Source organism: Drosophila novamexicana, unplaced genomic scaffold (genome assembly GCF_003285875.2).
Source record: "Drosophila novamexicana strain 15010-1031.04,08,12 unplaced genomic scaffold, DnovRS2.1 tig00000512-arrow-arrow-pilon, whole genome shotgun sequence".
Classification (NCBI taxonomy): domain Eukaryota; kingdom Metazoa; phylum Arthropoda; class Insecta; order Diptera; family Drosophilidae; genus Drosophila; species Drosophila novamexicana.
This window is the reverse complement of record NW_020824809.1, coordinates 909054-927435: the sequence shown is the minus strand read 5'-3', so window position 1 is coordinate 927435 and position 18382 is coordinate 909054. Positions and strand designations below refer to the sequence as shown.

The following is an 18382-nucleotide window of genomic DNA, read 5'->3' as shown; positions in this document are numbered from 1 at the left end:
GGTATATCGAAAGCAAGCTATCGCATTTTAGTTTTGCACACGACGGAAACATCGATAACACTCATGCCACTATCTGTCTGGGGCTATGCCACTTTTTTATACCCTTGCTGACAGTTCATCATGTTATCTCCATATATAAAACTGACTAACCGACTGATTGACTGAATGAAGATTAACGCTCAGACCAAATTTAAGAGCTTGGAAGCAGAAATTTATACGTTAAGACGGGGGTTACGGAATATCCACCCCAAAGTTAAAAAAAAAAAAATTGGTTGCTACCATCCTATCAGCCTTAAACTCATTTTCAAAGATCGTAGTTTACAATTCCGAAAATCCACTTCTCTTTGGTACAAATGCGGCTCAAAGATTTGGTGGATTAGTTTCGGGTTGTAATTAAAATCCAAGGATATTATTATGAACATTCGTTTGAGAAGTGTTTCATACTTTTCGCAAAATCCAAGAATTTTAACAAAGTTTTAAGCTTTCTGCCCTCAGCTTCTTACCTTCCAGAAGAATTTTATGAATACGTGTTAATATAAATATATTCTATTTATTTTAAGATCACAGTATTTATATAATAAGAGAAATCTGGACCAAGCCTTGAACACACGCTAAGCCAGCAAAAAAAGCGCCGTCAAACTGTAAAGAAAAGAAGTCAGAGTAGAATAAGTTCTGCATCACAGAAACTAATAATGGCTAAAAGCATTGTATGCGAAATGAAAGAAGCTGTATTAATTTAAATTTAAACGATTTTTATTTTTATTATATCACATAACTTTTAGATGCATATGATAATGTACGTTTGTTGTTTTATTGTTTTTAGTGTGCAATAAAAATAATGAAAAGCGCCTTAGCTGTGCGCCATTTAAGGAACATTATTGTTGAAATACATATGAATATATTAAAATAAATTATTTTGTTTATGATTAAGAATGACAATGAGACGCATGCGTTAAAATTATTGCTTCAAATTAGTACAAAAATGGATATCGAATAAACACATCGACATTGACTATAGACTCAGACTAATAAATTTTAAAAACACCTACAATTTAGCCTAAACCTAATCTGTTGACAGCAGTTTATGTTGCACACAACGTTTGTATACAAAATAGATTTGATAGATGTTCACAAATGTAAATCTTATAACGTAACTACAGCTTCCATTTGCCTGTGAGTGTGTGTGTGGGTGTGAGGTGTCTACACGCACAAACCGGAAATGCAGTTTAAATGCTGTGCGTACACTATAAACTACAACAATTAAGCACAACAATAAACAGCGCAACATTTAAATATCAATATCAGTTCTGTATAAAGTAGATTATATTCATGTCGGAAGCTGCACCTCCACATTCCTCTCTTAACAGTCCATCCTGTCTGCCTGACGACTAGCGGTGGTATTTCGACTACTCTTACGACTAAGATCGTAGTACTTGGCATATAAACTAGTTAGACTCGTAAAGGGCGACTCGACAAAGCGCCTGAGCAGCTGGTCAGCGTAACGTTGGCGCTGACATGGCAATGCTTTGTCGCGTCGCTGTCTTAAATATCAGTTGATGAAGCTCATGTAGTTAGTAAAGAGCACATAGTTCTCCACTAACCGTGCACGAAGCTCGCGTCGCACCGTCGCCGTAAATTTATTGGCCAAACACAGCGCTGTCGTTGTGCCAAACACGAGATTGTACAGCAGGACAATCTGAAAATTACCGAGCCACTCGATGGCACCAAAGTCACCCAGCAGATCAAAGTTGGTAATGCCTGGAAAAGACAACCGACACAGATTAGCAAACACACGATAAGTATACAGCCGTCTTGTTGTACCTATGATCCTGCTTAGCAGTGGCAGTGCAGAGGACAAAACCAGCATGAAGCCACAATTTAACATCAGCTGAGGCAGCGAAGTCTGTCGGCGTTTAGGCCTCACATTGTTCATGAAGGGCATGCTGTAAAAACCCACCACCGAGGTGGCGCCTAGATAAAATATGAGACACACTTCCATGGCGGCGCCAACCGGTCCAAGCTTCGATAGTGATGAAATGCCAAGCGTAAATTGCTGAAAATACATATATTTAAATTTGTGTAAGTTTAATCATAATATAGTTGACCCTTACCCTTGTGCTCAGCGGCAGCGCCTTAATGCCTATGAGCAGCTCCAGTGTGTTTTGTACGACCAGCAGTATGGTTACGGCCGTACAAAACAGCAGCAGCAGCATGGCGAGCGGATAGACGAAGGTGCGTTGAAAAGTGCTCGACTTGCGCAGCTTGTCCAACTCCTTTCGCTCACTGTATAGCTCTTTCAGTCTTTCGTTTAGCAGCTGGTGTTGCTCATCGACATTCCCGACAAGCGATTTGCGTTGGTACAAATGCGCCAGCGAATGTTGCAGCAGCGGCTGTGGCAGATAGCTGTGTGTACGCCCGTTGCCATTTGTAAAGCGACTGCCCCGTTTGGCATCCGATATGCTTACATTGTGAAGGTCAATGTGGGCCAGCTTGCGCTTAACGCTCGCCTCCTCCATATAGAAGGCACTGAACTCTTCGTTCACGTCTCGCAGCAGCATGGGCCTAACCAGCACCTGGTTGACAACGCCAAACAGTCGCACAAAACCATAAGGCGTACAAACTGTAAAACAAAGTAAGCATGAAAAAAGTAAACAGCGTTAGTCGGTTTCCAAGGCTTCCAAACAAACAAACTAAAATTACAGCCGGCAAACGCTTGACGAAACGAAATATTTTATTCCTTATACATTATATAGCATAGCCGAAATGGAAGAGCAACACAATGATGATTTTGCCGATTTTGAGTCGACTCTGAAAAAAATCGACAACATATTAAAAGGTGAACCCGAGACCGATGCCAATGAGGAGCCAAAAGCGAAAACTGCTGAGGACTTTGAAAACATCGACGTGGACAAAGTGCGTTTGACTGTGCGTGAGGATCGCACTGTAATCAATAAGCGCGAGGAGCAGGCCAGGGCACAGACTACGGACCAGCAGAGCTTTATGAAGGAGGTCGAACGGGATGCCAATGAACGTGCACAGGCGCGTGCCAAACGTGAATATGAAGCGGAACTGCAGCGCAGGCAAGTATTTGATTAAGAAAGATATCCTTAGTGTCAGTATAATCCTTAGTCAAGGAAACGAGGCATTTCGCAAAGGCAACTATGAGAAGGCTATTCTACACTACAACAAGGCAATAGAGCGCGTTAAGAATAGCGCCATCACCTACAATAATCGCGCATTATGCTATATCAGGTGGGTGTTCCCATTACCCATGAGCCACAATCTTAGTTTTTAACAAAATCTTGTGGTTTGCAGGCTGCGCAACTACAAGCGTGCAATTGACGACTGCCAGTATGTATTGGACAAGTTGCAGGAGACAAATCTGCGCGCCTGGCTGTACAAAGCCACTGCCTATAAGCACCAAAATGATGCCGAAAACTTTGAGGAGAGTGTTGCCCAAGCGCGCCTCCATAATCCACAGCAGCTGGCCTATATTGAGAAATTCATCGGTCAGATTAGCGAGCAAATGTAAAGCATATATGTATAGTTGAATGTAATGTACTTACTCAGCATTAGCATTACGCCTAGAAATGAGACACATGAATAAAGGAACGGCAGGTGAACACTGCCCAAATCTGTGAAGCGTAAAAAGCGGAAATTAGCAATACATTTAGATGCCATCTATAAAAGGCGGCGGTTCTGGGTGCAATCGGGTGGAACCGCTTCCTCTCCCCCGTACTCACTTAGAAACCAAAAGAACTGGAACTTTTCAATGCCAAACACTGCGCTGAGTACAGCAGTCAGAACTAGTACAATGATAGCCATCAATATAAATACTGTAAAGGTCTCGTAGACTCGCGCCAGAATGCCCTTCTTGTGGCCCACGAAGCCGGTTGATTCGGAGAAAAGATAAACAAATGGTAGAAAGATGAACAGCGATAGATTGGAGAAAAGGAACACATGATTCCATAGCCCTGCAATGATAACCGAAAGTGAATAGTTAATATAGAGTTATGTTTATTTTTTATATAGGTTATTCACCTTGTATTAGAGAGCTGTTCAACCATTTGACGTAATAGCTGTTGGGATACAGCAGCAGCACCTCGTTACTCGCTATGGACACCGGCAGCAGCATGGCAGCGCCCTCGGCGACTGCCAATGTGAAGGTGCAGAGCCAAAAGCTGTAAAGAGTTGATCATTGATTATTGGCATGTCTTGGGATGCAAGTGGATGACTTTGTCATAGCGCTAGAGGTTGTTGACTCGCCCTCCTCTGCCCACCTGTCCATATGCACAAACAACAATACGTTACCTTATCCGATAGACCAGCACCTCGTCCTCGTCATTTGAGTAGAGATCGTCGCGGTCGCGACGACGGAAACGCGAGACGACCACATACGAGCTAAAGTATAGTAGAATGATGAGCAACAAGAATATCTGAAAGGGAGAAACGTATTGTTATTTGTCGATTTTGGGAAAATAATTAAACATATTCTAAGCAATGAGAAGCAATATTTGTATATTCCCTTATTGTGTACATATATGCATTTTTTCTTTGCTTTTTATTTGCACTGTATTGTATTTATATTTGACACTTTTCAGATTGTTATCATAATTAAATATATACATGTACGCATATGCTCGTTTCAAGGCCTTTCATGCAATCTACGTATAGAAATATATTTGTGTGTACGTTAGTCTCGAATGTTCTTAAAAAGTGAAACGTTTAGAAAGAAAAGCGCATTTTACATTTTGAAATCTAAGATAAATACATTATAAGCAATACTAGACCAAAGCAAGATTTAATGCCCAGGTAGACATTTGCCTTACGGATTTGCAGATATATGTGAAAATAGATAAGCTTGTAAATGCCGAGTTTGGTGAAAATATATTGGATACCAGAATTTTTCCACTCAAAAACTCATTTACAGATCGATTCTTCCTACATAATATAACAGTACAATCTTGATAAGATTTGGCTCATATATATGATAGTAATATGTATATATATATAGTAAGTAGATAGTAATATATGTATATAAAAAATTTTCTCAGCTTTACGATATAGTTGATAATATTTTGGATGTATGTGAGGTTCATGAACAAGAATATTTTTTGTTCAATTGTTTCTATGCCAGTTTTATTAAATAGTGGTAGGATAGCTTCAAAACTTGGATAGAAAATGATATGTTTCTTGACGCTGATCGAGAATATATATTTACTTAATATCTTATTTACTTTAAGGGACCAGAGATGCCTCCTTCTATAATATGCTCTACAATGGTAACAAAAACAATATTAAGACCATAATCAGAAAAGAAAAGCAAATAATATTTAGTAAAATTAACCGGAAATAGATTAAAATAGGCATTTATCAGATAATTAACGAAAAGTGGGAAATGTCTCGTAACTACGCTGTAAATAATTCGTTGTACTCAGGAAGGTCAACATTACTAATGCTGGGTTGCTGGTCTGTAAATCATTTAGTAATATTTTGTTCTTTTCCTAAGTCATTTTTACATTCCATTTTTGATTTACCAAATCTGATTTTGTCGTAATACGGGTTCTTAAGCTAACGTAAATGGGAATATCCCATGGCTTGGTATATATTATTTTTACGGTTTTTCAATATAAACAAGCAGCTGATGATTAATAACATATACGCTTGTACCGCAATAAAAGTTGTGGGCAAAGGTCAATATTTCTTATCAGCAACCGACAACACGAAAAATCCATTGATAAGGATTAGAATCATTGTAGACATTAAAGCCAATTAAATGTCGTTGCCATAAAGGGTTTCAGTTAATCATGAGAATTATGTACATTGCTGTAGGAATTGATACATAATCAAACAATTAGTTAAGTTTATTTTGTTGCCTGTTGTGTAAATCTATAAATACGAAAAGCTGCATGTTAATACTCATATACATTATGCTGATAACGCATATCTTTATATTTAATTGATATAATAGAGAAAACGAATTTGCATAATCCGCGGCACTTTTTGGACACACCTTGGAAAATGGCATGTGCCTATGCCTAATTAAATATGTATATATATTATTTATTTGCTGAGTATCTTCAATCAGATTTGAATTGGTTTTACTCTCTTAGTGTATTGCGGTACAACCCTGTATCAATTTTAAATTACTTAAAGGTATTTATTTCTATACCCATAGATAACAAATATAAATAAATGGGAAAAACAGATGCCGCCTGGCGTTTAAAGCACACGTCATTGCTTTTTGCGCTGCGAAAAATACAAAACAAAACTTGCACATATACATATATCATTAATAAAAAGACTTTTTCATGTTCCGAAGACAAAACAAAAACAAACAACAACAGAAAGAATATGATCAAAACTAAACAATATGTATGTACACATGTCTCGAATGGTTGTTTGTTCTTTTCGCCCAGCTTTTTGTCTGTTTTTCCGATTTCAGACGCCCGAATACAATTATCACAGCTACATAAACTATGAATGTATACATACATATGTATATAAGGATGAAGTATGAAAGCTTCCAATTAGTTTAATTGCTTATTGGGAGCAACAACGCTGATTGAGTTTGATTGATTTGATTAAAAGTATCCAATCAGCGTTAATAGCCATTATGATTGGCGGCATTGTATTAATTCGTGCCAAAATAAATATTGCGAATTAGCTCTTTGTAGTATTACTCTCTCTCCCTCAGTTCCGCTCTCAGTTATTGCTGGGCTTATCAAAAAAGTGCGTAGTTTATTTATAAACCCAGAGTGAATATAATAAAATCCCGACTGATGTGACGTTTTTTCAAAGCTGACGAACTTGGAACGCGTGGCCCAGTCCACATAGTAATGCGAGAGATAAGGCCCATGAAGTGCCAAGCCTCAGTCAGGCACGAATGGTGAATGAATGCGATACGAATACATTTGACTCCAGAGAGAACAGATTCGCACAGTTGTGTCCGGTTACAATAAAAACACATGTGAATTCTATGCTAACAGCTTTCAGGTTACATTAACTTATAATAAATTTAACTAAAAAGAATAAAACATGAGGCTTAAAGACAAATACAAATGTTTTGAGTTTTTAGGGAAAGATTGCAGAAGTCGGCTCTAAATACTACCCCCACCCGAACGAAGTGATGCTGCGAGCGCTGACAAATTCGACAAGTTCTGTGCAAACTAGTTGTTGCCCGAAATGCATTTCCCATTAGCAGCGAGTCAATGACACGACGTGAACTCGAGATGAAATACGCCCAAAACGCCAACATGCAATGCGTCGCATATATTGGCTATAAATAGCGATGCACATTGCGGCCAAGGAGGGCAGCAAGCGTCTGCCGCGGGGGGCAGCCACAATCATAAATGCTGCCTATATGGGCGGTATCTTGTTGTGAAACTACATTGCCGGTGAATGGTCGAGCCTGTGGATCCACAAATACGTTTTGCGCACTTGCATTAAGTGAAAGATGTTTTGAAAATGGCAAAAAAAGCTATTATTTATATTTGAACGAAACCATTTTTTGAGTAACGGGGCGGTTTGTTTGATAATTGACTGCGATTAAAGGCCGCGTGTTGCCAGTTTTGCAGAGTGTACGTTAAGCTCAATTGTCAAAGTAAAAGCTACAATAAGTGAACTGGGCTCGGATTTACTCGCATACAATGCCGGCCAAAAAAACCGTGCCACTTCTTTGGATTATTCAGTACACATATTGTATTCTTCCACAAAGGAAGAAGTGATCAACATTCTGAGGCACTTTAGTGTCCAGGTTCTCCATGCAGAAGGCATCGAAATAGTATAATTAATACATTCAATTACAAAATAGAAGAAGAGAGGAAGGTATATGTGTGTGTACTTTGAACTGTTGATATTGGCTCTCCTTTCTTATACAGTGTCCACATGGTCATAAAGGGTATATTGGTTTTGTTCAATGTCCAACTGTCTGTCTTAATGAAGGCAATTCGACTAGCTTCGTATACTTCCCGTTTATCTCAGTAACCGTTTAATATGCATTCGAATGGTTATGGGCTCAGCTTCGAGCTAATGTCACACTACGAACAGTGTATTGCGCTGTCGAGACTTCGAACACATTTTGATATTATTAAATTCGGTCGAGGGTTCCTGCATAATTTATGGGCGCTTTGAACGGAAAAGCATTGTGAATGCGACACACGTACTCTAATTATTGACCTACATACAGCCCGGCATTATTCAATTTTCGGTAATGCATGCAACAACCAAAGAACAGTTGCCCCAACGGCTACAGGCTGTTCGTTTCCTGGGTCAATTTTGACACTTGATGAGCGTCTGCGAACAGGTTACATATACATACATACAATTGTATAACTTAAACAACGAATTGTTTAGTTACCTATTTTTAGCTGCATAAACAACACCGCCACATCTCATCGCACGGGCAGACACAAACAATTTGTGTTGACTGTGTCATGCCCCGATGAAAATACCAAATTATATTCCCCAATTGAACGCCGCGATGGGTATTGTTTAAACAAAATGCCACAGCTGCGGCGCACGACTGCCACACTTGGTCATACAGATTGAGCACGAATCGTGCCCGTTTGCCGTGCACTTGAAAGTGTTAGCAAGTGCAACATTTATGAACAAATTTCAAAATGTTTTGTTTTTTCTTGCTGTATTTCTTGTTTTGTAGCCATACACACGTGCATAGATACTTAACGATACACAGAGCTGTTTCTATATTTCATTACAAGTCCTAATGTTTATAAATATACCCAGGCACTTTCACCTGTTGCTGGCAGGGTATTACTGCTGTTCGTTTTAATATGTATATTTTTTTAATGCTTAAGTTTTCAAGTACAGCTAAGTTACTCGCCGCCTTCAAAAGTGGCTTTTCTAACAGGAAATCAGTTGATTTGCAGCCCAAATTGAAACCAAGTGACAGAGGCAGCGGCAGCGGCAGCGGCTATCGCACATTTCTACATTTTAGCCTTAGCTTAGTTAGTAAATCGCGAAGCGTTTCCCTGATAAGAACCATAAACAAACTCACATACACATGTAAACAGCGATTATTCGACTGATTTGTTTATCATTCGCGTCGCTGATCAACTGAAACGCGACGCTCACGCGGGTGTACCAGTTAACAGTTACAGCTGCAACAATGACAAGGCGGTGGCAGCTGCATCAATTTGTGTGGTACTTTTAGGGGTGGTGGTACTGATGTAATGTGACGTCACAATAGTGATGGCAGTGGTTACTTACAATGTGCTCCCTCACTGTATTGTGGAACAGTTGCAGCTTCAGGTCTGTCACTTCCTCCTCCTCTTCCTCCATGTTCTTAAGGAAGAAGGTTAGCTTGTCGTTTTGAGCCAGTTTCGTGTTTGTTAAGCAAGGCCCTCCCCCGCCCACTGCTAAGTTTCTTTCGTTACTGAGTGAAGCACGAACACAATTAAATGTCCAATTGTAACTAATTTCACTTTTCACCCGCGTACGCACGACCACAGACCAATTAGATGTTGCTTCTTGTTGTTATTACTTATTGATAGACTTTGTGTTAGCTTGCATTGCTTTATTAAGCAATTAAATTATTAAAGAATTTAGATTTTCAAAGAGAACAGCATTTTAAAAATTCCCACAGTATTCCTTTACGCCGAAACAACCGTCGCACACAACTAAGCGACGTAAAAAATTCTTGCAACTGACCTGGAGATGTCAAAAACAAATCACTATCGAGACTGTTTACGATAGACAATTTTCGATAACTGAACAATGTGCACCTCTGCACTGCCCTAGAGTTGACTAGCGCTTTTCAAAATCAGCTGATCGTTTGTTAATGACGTAAAATAATGTCCCAATCTTTAAAGCGTCAGGCAAGTTGCTGCTTTAAAAATGATAATTATTTAATACACTTTATATTTCTTATTTTGGCAAATAATAGGTGCTAAGCGCGTTCAAAAAGTTACATCGCACTCGCCAATATGTGTTTCAGGGCGATGACAGGGCTCTGTTGGCCGGCCGGCATAAGATAAACGAATCATTTCAGCAGAACCGGAACGAAACCAACGAGGACGAGATTCGAAAGGTGGCATGCATATTTTTACAACACGTTAACAGACATTAATTTTAATATTTATAGATGATTAACTTAGCTGTGGAGGTGGACCACGAGCTGCGAACGAATGTAATTCAGGCCAAAAAACGGGAGGACAACGTCTTTGGTGAGTAAATATTACATAAATATTTTCCCGTACTGATGATATCGACTATTTTAAAGAGCTACGCATAACGCCAGAGACCACTCGCCTAGACAATGTGATGTTCGATCCCGATGCAGTGGTTGAAGCTCCACGCAGACGGCGGAATGATAAGTCACCAGGTTGTTGTGGTGGGGCAGCCATGGCTGCCCTAGAGGCTGAGATAGAATCACGTAAGAAGTAAAAATCAAAACTCATTTGTGGATATTAGCAAATTAGTTTAAATTATTTGTAAAGTCAAAACATTAAAAGCATTATTTTTTGCGCTTTTTTTTGGACTTGTGCTTGCGTTTTGCATTGCTTTTCTTATGTTTCGACTTGATGTGCTTCTTGCGTTTGCTACGTTGGTCTGATGAGGAGGAGCTGTCTGTGGTGCTATCCGAACTACTAGATGATAACGATGATTCACTATCATCGGAGGTGTTGCTGGATTCTGAACTGCTGCTTTTAGTTCGCTTCGATTTTTTCTTAGGTTTGCTCTCCTTTTCTACAGCGAAACGTCTTCGGTCTTTTGTGTTATCTTCTGATAGTTTTTCCTTGTAACTTTTCTCATCGTTACGTCGGTGGCTTTGTGGATTCTCTTCGGCTTTAAACGTGGGTCTGCAAATATATGTTCATGGAGCATAATTCAACATAAACGCATTACAAATTACCTGTTGTCTCTGTCTCTACTTCTATTACGTAAATTTTCTCGCCGCCCACGTTCTGATGAGTAGCGACTGCCGCCTCTGTAAGGCGATGCTGCCCTTCTACGTTCGTTTCGATCCCTTGATCGGGAATGGCGTCCTTCATATCGTTCTCTATACCGAATATTAGGGTCTCTTGATCTTGAACGTTGAACATATTGGTCTCGACCACGTTTGTCGCGGTCCTTTTGTTCTCGGTGTCGTAGCTCACGAGCCTTCTTGCGTTCTTCCAAAGTAGTTCGATTTTTGTGTTCATCATTTCTATTTCTATCCTTACGCGCTTCGTTGCTTTCCATTTTGCTCGGATGACTAACATTTCTACTGCCATTCCTTTCTTTCAAGTTATCAAAGTCTAATCGACCATCAGCACCTATAATGCCTCGACCTTTTCCCCGCCAAGTCACCTTAGACACCGATTGCGAGAAGTCCACGTGTATGCGACGATCGTCAATAAGCACATTGTCCATTTTAAAATAGGCAGCCTCGCATGATTTTTGATCTTCGAATTCCACAAATGCATACTGTAGGGAGTCACCTGTCTTCCGGTCTCGTATCACTTCGCAGCCTTTTACAACGCCAAAGCGACTGAAAATGATCTCCAAGTCGTCGTCCGTTGTCACAGGATTAAGTTTGCATACAAAAAGCACGTTTTCTGGCGGAGCCATCTCCGCATCCGGCAAGTCCCCTACGATTTCCAGGATTGTAGCACGTGCCTTGGCTTCACGTTCTGCCAACATCTCTTGCATCTCCTCCATGGATTTACCGTTGGTGTCGTCTATGTCTTCGTCGGCTGCGATGCGTCCATTTTTAAGCCTTTCGACGCTAGGAGACGGCGAACGGCTGGGGACTTGAAAACCACGGGGGTTTGGAAACGGATCTTCGAGAACGACAGTGTGAGTTATGCGTATATCCTGATATGGGCGAAAGCTATCGTCCACTATTGCATCGTTCAACTTCCGGAGCAACTCGTGTCCTTCCACAACTTCTCCAATAACACAGTGAGTGCCGTCCAACGATGTCAGGTTTTCACCGAGCGTAAAGAAGAACTGGGAGCCAACAAGATTTTTCCCGGCACTGACCAGCGAGAGTATCCCCGCACTGGAGTGGTGTATTTTCGGTATGTATTCGGCCTCGAAGAAACGTTTTTGGGAGCCTTCCACAACACCCCATACTGAGGAACCTCCATCTCCAACGCCACTGGGATCGCCGGTTTGAGCAATGTAGCCTTGCTGCACAGTGTGAAATAGGTTGAAGTTGTAGTATTTCAACTGGCAAAGTTTTATGAAGTTAAGGCAGGCAATTGGTCGCTCGTCCGTGAACAGGTCCACGGTCAAATCTCCTAGCGTGGTCTCAATAACCACAGACATAGTAAGCCGGTGCACAAATCTGCAATCATTTACAGAAACAGGCTTCCAAAAAAAATACTGCACATAAAGAGTGAGACCGTGCGCAGCAAACCAGGGCATACCAAAATTTTCATTTCCCAAACAGTATCTTAATTTTGTTAAATCGCTTAATAATTTTATTATACATTTCAATTTAATGCTGTTTTTATTTTTGGCTTTATACTATTTTAAAGTAATTGTGTGATATATAAATACTGATATTTCCATGGTACTGCTACATATGCGTGCTTTTTGTATGAGTAATAATAATACAGTGTTTGGTATCTCCTATTCGAGCACTCTTGAATAGATATACTTGAATTTTGAACTCTAATACCATTTTAAATTACAAAACAACTTAGCTTCCATTTCTTATTTATGTTTCTTGAAAAAACTCAACAAAACTATATAACATAAAAACAAAATAGGCATTTTAATGTCATTTAGCTTAATGGTACGCCCCTGGTTTGGGGTAAAAATAGTCGCGTAGCCCTGGGTTATCGATATCTCAGCCCCGATAGGTATTCTTATGTCGCCATTTTGATTATAGGAAAAATTGTAAAATTTTCTCAGTTGGCATACGGAACAACACGTTGTGAAATCGAGAAAAATTCGAATATTCCTTTTTTTCTAGAGATATTAGTGAGCCTTTTAAATAAGTAAAGGTTATTGTGTCATCTTTGTGCATAAGAGTAAACTAATATGCCCGAAATCGGCAAGAAAATCGGCGAGTTGCGGGTGTGTGATTTAAAGGATGAGCTAGAAAAGCGCAAGCTGGAGACTGTGGGACCAAAGGCCGTGCTCATCGAACGCCTTGAAAGAGTATGTATACGCGAGGATTATCCGACAGGGGTGCTGGTTTACATTGTGCACATTTGTAGGCCTTAAAGGAGGAGGGCGTCGACCCCAACACACATTTAATTGTATCGTCTGCAAAGGCAAAGAAGCCGATGCCGATGCCAATGAAAGAATCTATGACCGATGTTGTAATCAAGGAAGAGCCTGTTGACCCCGATGAAGAAAACCAAGCAGTGGGCGAAGAATACGAAACAAATGGAGATGGCGAAGACAGTGCCCATCACGCTGATGATGATGGGCACGAAATAGATCAAGTGGGCGACGTCGACGATGTCTGTGTGATACTAGATGACGATGAAGAGGAAGAAGAGGATGCAGAGGAGTACGACCATGAGAAAAATGGCAATGAAGAAGCCGTTGAAGGAGACGCCGCCGAAGAAGGCGAAGGACCGACAGGCGACGAAGAGATGCAGGAAGAGAATACAGGCGACACTGTAAACATGGACAATGACGAGTCTATCAACTTGACAATTGGCGAAGATGAGCAGAAACTTTTACATGATGAGGTATTTTTTATTATATATGTCAATGGTCGACTGCTAAATTACAATTGTCGTTTCAGGCCCCTGACGACAAGTCTATTAAGTCGGGTAAGCATTAATTAATTTATATAACTTGTGCCAAATATAATGTGTGTGTACATCATAAATCATAAGTATAGTATACTAAACTGTCAAAATTCGGTTTTTAGCCAATTTATCATTGCGTGTCGAAACGTTTTGAGATTTAATACGGTTAAACTAATTACTAGAAATGTGGTGGAAACTAAAATATACCGGTTGCTTTTGCTGTAAAATCAACCAATAACTAGATAAGATCATTGCATAATGTTATTTTAACACAATGAAGCGGAGTTCTGAAAAATGACTACTTACTAAATTACTTTTTAATGACATAATTTACAGTTAAACCGGCAAACAAAATCGAAAAATCGAGCGCGGTTTCTAAGGACGGAGACAAAAAGATTCACAAGGATGATGAGAGCGCTCGATCAAAGAAGAAGGATGACAAGTCTATTGATAAAAAGGACTCTAGGTTGGTTGTGATGAACTACTAGCTAATTTTCATTATTTAAAAGCATGTCCATTAGCATTTTTTTTTCAACACTAATAACGAATATCCACTTTCTTTATACTTTATTTTCATTTCAAATTTTGTAACGTGGACCGAATAGCGATCAAAAGTTGGCTTCCAAATCGTTGAACCAAAAAGACGATAAAGGTAATTTAAGTTACTATTTCACCAGGAAAATCGTGTGCTTGAAAGGTTATATATGTATATATATAAATATATACGCATATATAAGTTGGTTAGGCCATGCATGAACTAAGTAAAGCTTGCGAAATAAAACCATGTGCGGCACACTTGAGCAACAGAGTGTGCAAGAGAGTGTGAATTTGGTTGGGCATGGAATCATCAAATCTGAGCGAGCAGCAATACAACTAGATGGAATAATATCAGAAATCTAAAGCACTTACTACACCGGGCGAGACTTCAAACCAGGCTTATACATAATTTAAACATATTCAATCTAACATCCAATGTGGATTCAGTTTACTACCCTTCAAAAGGCCTCTGGATTGCCAAAAGAGAGCCGTTTGATCATAAAATAATTTAAAAACAAACAAACGTTCGCCAATGAACTGGAGGTTACAATGATGTGAGAATTGCTTTGCGCTTGGAAATGGAAATAAATTCCCGAGGACGTTTTTTTTACATAGCAAAAAGATTTTACATTTTGGCTAAATTCGTCGATTTCCATTAATTTACGCCAGGAGTCCTGCACCGCGCTTTACAATCCAACTGTATTACGGACACCATATCATCGCCCAAAATCCACAAGCTGGGAAGGACGGACCCGTGTTTGAGCTGCAGCTTGTAATATTCAGCGGAACAACAGCGATGATGACGGATAAGACGATTCCGGCCAGAAGACGACCCTTCATACATGACAGCTGACGATATCTTCACGTATACCAATGTGACTTGTTGGCCATGGCCACCCTGTACGACATCCCTTTTTATGGTGGAAGCAACATGCGCAGAAGCAGCAGTGGAAGCATCTGCAGCAACCCAATCAAATTCACACTCTCTTAGCTTTCGTAGGGAGCAGTAAATAATGATGTACATGTACTTATAACGTAGAATCAGTTAGGTTCGTTATGTCGAAAAATTGCGATACAACAGCAAGCAGCAGCAGCTACAAAGTGTGCGTTTAAAGTGCTTCCCTTAATGATCAATGATCACAATCAATACCAAATACCAAAACAGTTTTCCAGCCACTCACAGCTCTGACCATAACTCTCTTCCAATATTGTTATTATTTACATGGAACTTGCAGAGAAAACATCGACAACAGCAGCGGGCGCAGCATCGGCATCGGGTGCCGCTGCCAACAAGTCGGGCTCGGGCGGAGGCGCAGTTGCGGCTGGTGCTTCGTCTAGTGCTGTTGGGAAGCAGGCGTTGCTGTCACGTAATCTTTGGGTGTCTGGTTTGTCTACATTGACACGCGCCAGTGACTTGAAGGCCATTTTCTCCAAGTTCGGCAAGGTGATTGGAGCCAAGGTGGTCACCAACACCCGTACCCCAGGCACACGCTGTTACGGCTATGTGACCATGTCCTCATCCGGGGATGCTTCGCGGTGCATTGAGAATTTACATCGTACGGAACTGCACGGCCGAATAATATCAGTGGAACGCACCAAGAACGAAATCGGCGGCAGCGCAAGTTCATCCAAAGATGCTGGTAATAAGGGCAACAACAAGGCAAACAGCAAGTTAAACAATGAGTCGAAGAAGAAGGATGACGATAAAAAGTCCGGCGCCAAGGGCAGTGGAGATGATAAGAAGGGGGGTGAAACTAGCGGGGAGAGCAAAAACTCAGGCGGGGAATCCAGCAACAAGCGGGACGGCAAGGATAAAGATCGCAACAAGCCATCACGCGACGACAAGGACAAGCCGTCGACGGGCAGTGACAAGCGCCACGATCGTGATCATCGCTCTGGCACGGGTCACAAGTCTCAAAACCGAGACGAATCCAACGAGCGCCGTTCGGGACGCCAACCACGCGACGTTGACCGTGAGATTCAGCAGCGTCAGCGTGAGCGCGAGCGACGCCAGCGTGAGATGCTATCTTATCAGAAGATTCGTGAGGAGCGGGAGCGCCAGCGCTTGCGTGAACGGGAGCGTGAGCTACGCGAGGAGGAGCGACGACGTCGTGAGGCACGCGAACGTCAGCGTATTGAGGAGGAACGTCTAGCCGAGGAGCGACGCAAGCTGGCCATCGAACGGGAGCGCCTTGAGCGTGAGAAGGCCGAACTGCTGCGCATGGAACGGGAGCGCCAGAAACTGGAGCGTGAGAAAATCGAGCTGGAGCGCCTCGAGTTGAAGCGTCAACAGATGAAGTATGATAAACGTAAACGCGTTGCACACACAACGCTAAAAACAACAACACCATATTTATTTTTTCATATTCTCAAAAGGCATTTGGCCGTGTAAATTAGTGTATTAAGTTGCAGCAGCCACGTTGTTTCTTCAACCCGAAAATCTGCCGGGCAGTCTAGGCAAATGCTTTTGCATTCATGTATATTTATGCAACTGCAAATGAACTGCATCGTAGTTTTAACTATGTTTAACATATATGTACTGAATTCGTCGCCTACCTTTAAAATGTTGCTAATGTTGTAAACTTTACTCTTTTCATCTTTCCTCACTTTCCACTAATGGTACTCCAGGATTATGGAGTCACGTGATGATCCTGTTAAGCGTTCGCTAAGTAAGCGCACTGATGATCGCTATACCGATGTTACAGACCGCAAGCGTTCCGCGGTCTTTGATGCTCCACCACCGCCGCGCTTTGATGCTTCTTTGGTCAGCTCACGCAAGTATGTTATCCATTCAAGTGATGGCCACATAATCCATAATGTGTATTAGAAATATATTGACTCAACTGTATTTTTAACAGCACCAGCACTTATGACAAGAAGCATGATGATTATGGCACCTCATCGAGCTCCAAACGTGGTCTTGATGACTACTCCAGTTCAAAGCGGCTAGAATATACCTCAAATAAGCGTAGCGATTATGGTAGCTCCACTGGCACTAAACGTGGTGCCATCGATGATTACGCAGCGGTGCCGAGCAAGCGATCCGGCAATGATTATGGCTCAAGCTCTAAGCACGATTATTCATCATCCACTACCAGTAAACGTGATGATTACAAACGCGAGGTGGAGGTACGTCATTTGCCAGTTTCATCTGGTGGCGTTGGCACTGGCGGATCAAGCAGCTCATATGTTCACAAGAGCAACGCGGGCGGTGGTACTGGCTATGTGCACAAGAACAACACTGGCAACGTTGCGAGTACTTATGGTCACAAGAATAACACAAGCGGTGGTAATGGTGGGGGCGGTGGGCGCTACAATGATTCCGACCGCAGCAACACCTCCAATTACAGACGTAGTGGTGTTGACGATATGTCTCAGTAAGCCCAAATCTCTTGTATTAAATTGAAGACACATCAGCAACTCCCTTTCTATCATTTTAGTAGCAACAAACGTTATGAAAATTCAACCAGCAGCGGAGCAGCTGGTGGCTATGGTAGCAACTCAAACAACGTTAACATATGGGCACCATCTGGCGGCGGCAGTAGCACTCATCTAGGTGGTGGCGGCGGACAATTGAAATCCTACAGTAATAATGGAATGTCATCAAACATGCATGGCAACAACTCTTGGCAAAAGTCGACTACCCTTGATGACAACTGGCGTCCAATGCAGGCGCAGAGTCGTTTTGATCGCAGCTACAACGAACGCTCCAGCGGGTATCAGGGTAACAGTGGTGCCGGTGGGATGTATGGAGGTACTCGCCCAACACAGGATCGCTACGGTGGCCAGGTGGCTCGTTATTAGATGGCGCTAAAAGCACACAACTTATGAGGCAATTGAAAACCCTTTCTAATCACCAACCCAACAAACTTGATCAATTTTCCTTTAACGCTTTTGGCGTTTATGTTAATTTCTTTTAGTTGTATCGATTTAGCTTCTAAAACTACATTAAATATCATTAGATATATAATTAATATCGAATGTTTTAATATGAAAATGGTCATCGAAAATAGGTTTATCTAAATGAGAGTTGCACCGCACAGCATCGACGCACTTAAAAGATTTTTACTTGGCCGTTTAGTTATATTATTGCTCTCTATTTTGATATTCTCTTAGTTATTATCGTT

General features: G+C 41.2%; 5 protein-coding genes across 7 annotated transcripts; 3 read left to right on the top strand and 2 right to left on the bottom strand.

Annotated features, from left to right (window-relative positions):
• Positions 1–568: 568 nt before the first annotated feature.
• LOC115761837 (protein Lilipod) lies at positions 569–9320 on the bottom strand. 2 transcript variants are annotated; one of them, XM_030703819.1, is made up of 9 exons: positions 9229–9320; positions 4312–4436; positions 4042–4181; positions 3744–3974; positions 3567–3635; positions 2112–2620; positions 1822–2053; positions 1602–1758; positions 569–639 (listed from the first exon to the last, which is right to left on the bottom strand). In XM_030703819.1, exons 1-9 carry the CDS (start codon positions 9298–9300, stop codon positions 612–614), a joined length of 1563 nt encoding a protein of 520 aa, XP_030559679.1. In that variant the 5' UTR covers positions 9301–9320; the 3' UTR covers positions 569–611. The 2 variants fall into 2 exon arrangements, with proteins under 2 accessions (XP_030559679.1, XP_030559678.1); XM_030703818.1 differs by lacking the exon at positions 569–639 and having other exon boundaries at positions 783–1758.
• Positions 2693–3573, top strand: LOC115761838 (tetratricopeptide repeat protein 12). Its single transcript, XM_030703820.1, has 3 exons — positions 2693–3080; positions 3130–3252; positions 3316–3573. Exons 1-3 carry the CDS (start codon positions 2764–2766, stop codon positions 3530–3532), a joined length of 657 nt encoding a protein of 218 aa, XP_030559680.1. The 5' UTR covers positions 2693–2763; the 3' UTR covers positions 3533–3573.
• Positions 9321–9761: 441 nt separating the features above from the next.
• Positions 9762–10498, top strand: LOC115761839 (complex III assembly factor LYRM7). The gene is made up of 4 exons (XM_030703821.1): positions 9762–9836; positions 9905–10048; positions 10103–10184; positions 10241–10498. Exons 1-4 carry the CDS (start codon positions 9813–9815, stop codon positions 10402–10404), a joined length of 414 nt encoding a protein of 137 aa, XP_030559681.1. The 5' UTR covers positions 9762–9812; the 3' UTR covers positions 10405–10498.
• Positions 10428–12391, bottom strand: LOC115761836 (peptidyl-prolyl cis-trans isomerase sig-7). Its single transcript, XM_030703817.1, has 2 exons — positions 10874–12391; positions 10428–10820 (listed from the first exon to the last, which is right to left on the bottom strand). The coding sequence occupies exons 1-2, from the start codon at positions 12370–12372 to the stop codon at positions 10475–10477; spliced, it is 1845 nt and encodes a 614-aa protein (XP_030559677.1). The 5' UTR covers positions 12373–12391; the 3' UTR covers positions 10428–10474.
• Positions 12392–12845: 454 nt separating this feature from the next.
• On the top strand, positions 12846–18219 carry LOC115761992 (SAFB-like transcription modulator). Of its 2 annotated transcripts, XM_030704058.1 has the most exons (9): positions 12855–13113; positions 13173–13655; positions 13712–13739; positions 14055–14184; positions 14324–14370; positions 15491–16553; positions 16884–17033; positions 17114–17632; positions 17696–18219. In XM_030704058.1, the coding sequence occupies exons 1-9, from the start codon at positions 12994–12996 to the stop codon at positions 18057–18059; spliced, it is 2904 nt and encodes a 967-aa protein (XP_030559918.1). In that variant the 5' UTR covers positions 12855–12993; the 3' UTR covers positions 18060–18219. The 2 variants fall into 2 exon arrangements, with proteins under 2 accessions (XP_030559919.1, XP_030559918.1); XM_030704059.1 differs by lacking the exons at positions 15491–16553; positions 17114–17632; positions 17696–18219 and having other exon boundaries at positions 12846–13113; positions 16884–17003.
• The last annotated feature ends 163 nt before the right edge of the window (positions 18220–18382 follow it).

What these genes read in the sequence shown, in the direction of transcription:
- LOC115761838 (XM_030703820.1), top strand. Translation starts at nt 2,764, where the DNA reads ATGGAAGAGCAACACAATGATGATTTTGCCGATTTTGAGTCGACTCTG. An exon ending in GAAGCGGAACTGCAGCGCAG is followed by an intron (nt 3,081 to 3,129) that starts GCAAGTATTTGA and finishes TATAATCCTTAG; the next exon opens with TCAAGGAAACGAGGCATTTC. An exon ending in CGCGCATTATGCTATATCAG is followed by an intron (nt 3,253 to 3,315) that starts GTGGGTGTTCCC and finishes TGTGGTTTGCAG; the next exon opens with GCTGCGCAACTACAAGCGTG.
- LOC115761839 (XM_030703821.1), top strand. Translation starts at nt 9,813, where the DNA reads ATGTCCCAATCTTTAAAGCGTCAG. An exon ending in ACGAGGACGAGATTCGAAAG is followed by an intron (nt 10,049 to 10,102) that starts GTGGCATGCATA and finishes TAATATTTATAG; the next exon opens with ATGATTAACTTAGCTGTGGA. An exon ending in ACGGGAGGACAACGTCTTTG is followed by an intron (nt 10,185 to 10,240) that starts GTGAGTAAATAT and finishes ACTATTTTAAAG; the next exon opens with AGCTACGCATAACGCCAGAG.
- LOC115761836 (XM_030703817.1), bottom strand. Translation starts at nt 12,372, where the DNA reads ATGCCCTGGTTTGCTGCGCACGGTCTCACTCTTTATGTGCAGTATTTT. An exon ending in AGTAGAGACAGAGACAACAG is followed by an intron (nt 10,821 to 10,873) that starts GTAATTTGTAAT and finishes ATATATTTGCAG; the next exon opens with ACCCACGTTTAAAGCCGAAG.
- LOC115761992 (XM_030704058.1), top strand. Translation starts at nt 12,994, where the DNA reads ATGCCCGAAATCGGCAAGAAAATCGGCGAGTTGCGGGTGTGTGATTTA. An exon ending in TCATCGAACGCCTTGAAAGA is followed by an intron (nt 13,114 to 13,172) that starts GTATGTATACGC and finishes GCACATTTGTAG; the next exon opens with GCCTTAAAGGAGGAGGGCGT. An exon ending in CGACAAGTCTATTAAGTCGG is followed by an intron (nt 13,740 to 14,054) that starts GTAAGCATTAAT and finishes CATAATTTACAG; the next exon opens with TTAAACCGGCAAACAAAATC.
- LOC115761837 (XM_030703818.1), bottom strand. Translation starts at nt 9,300, where the DNA reads ATGGAGGAAGAGGAGGAGGAAGTGACAGACCTGAAGCTGCAACTGTTC. An exon ending in ATACAGTGAGGGAGCACATT is followed by an intron (nt 4,437 to 9,228) that starts GTAAGTAACCAC and finishes TCTCCCTTTCAG; the next exon opens with ATATTCTTGTTGCTCATCAT. An exon ending in CGCTGCCGCTGAGCACAAGG is followed by an intron (nt 2,054 to 2,111) that starts GTAAGGGTCAAC and finishes ATGTATTTTCAG; the next exon opens with CAATTTACGCTTGGCATTTC.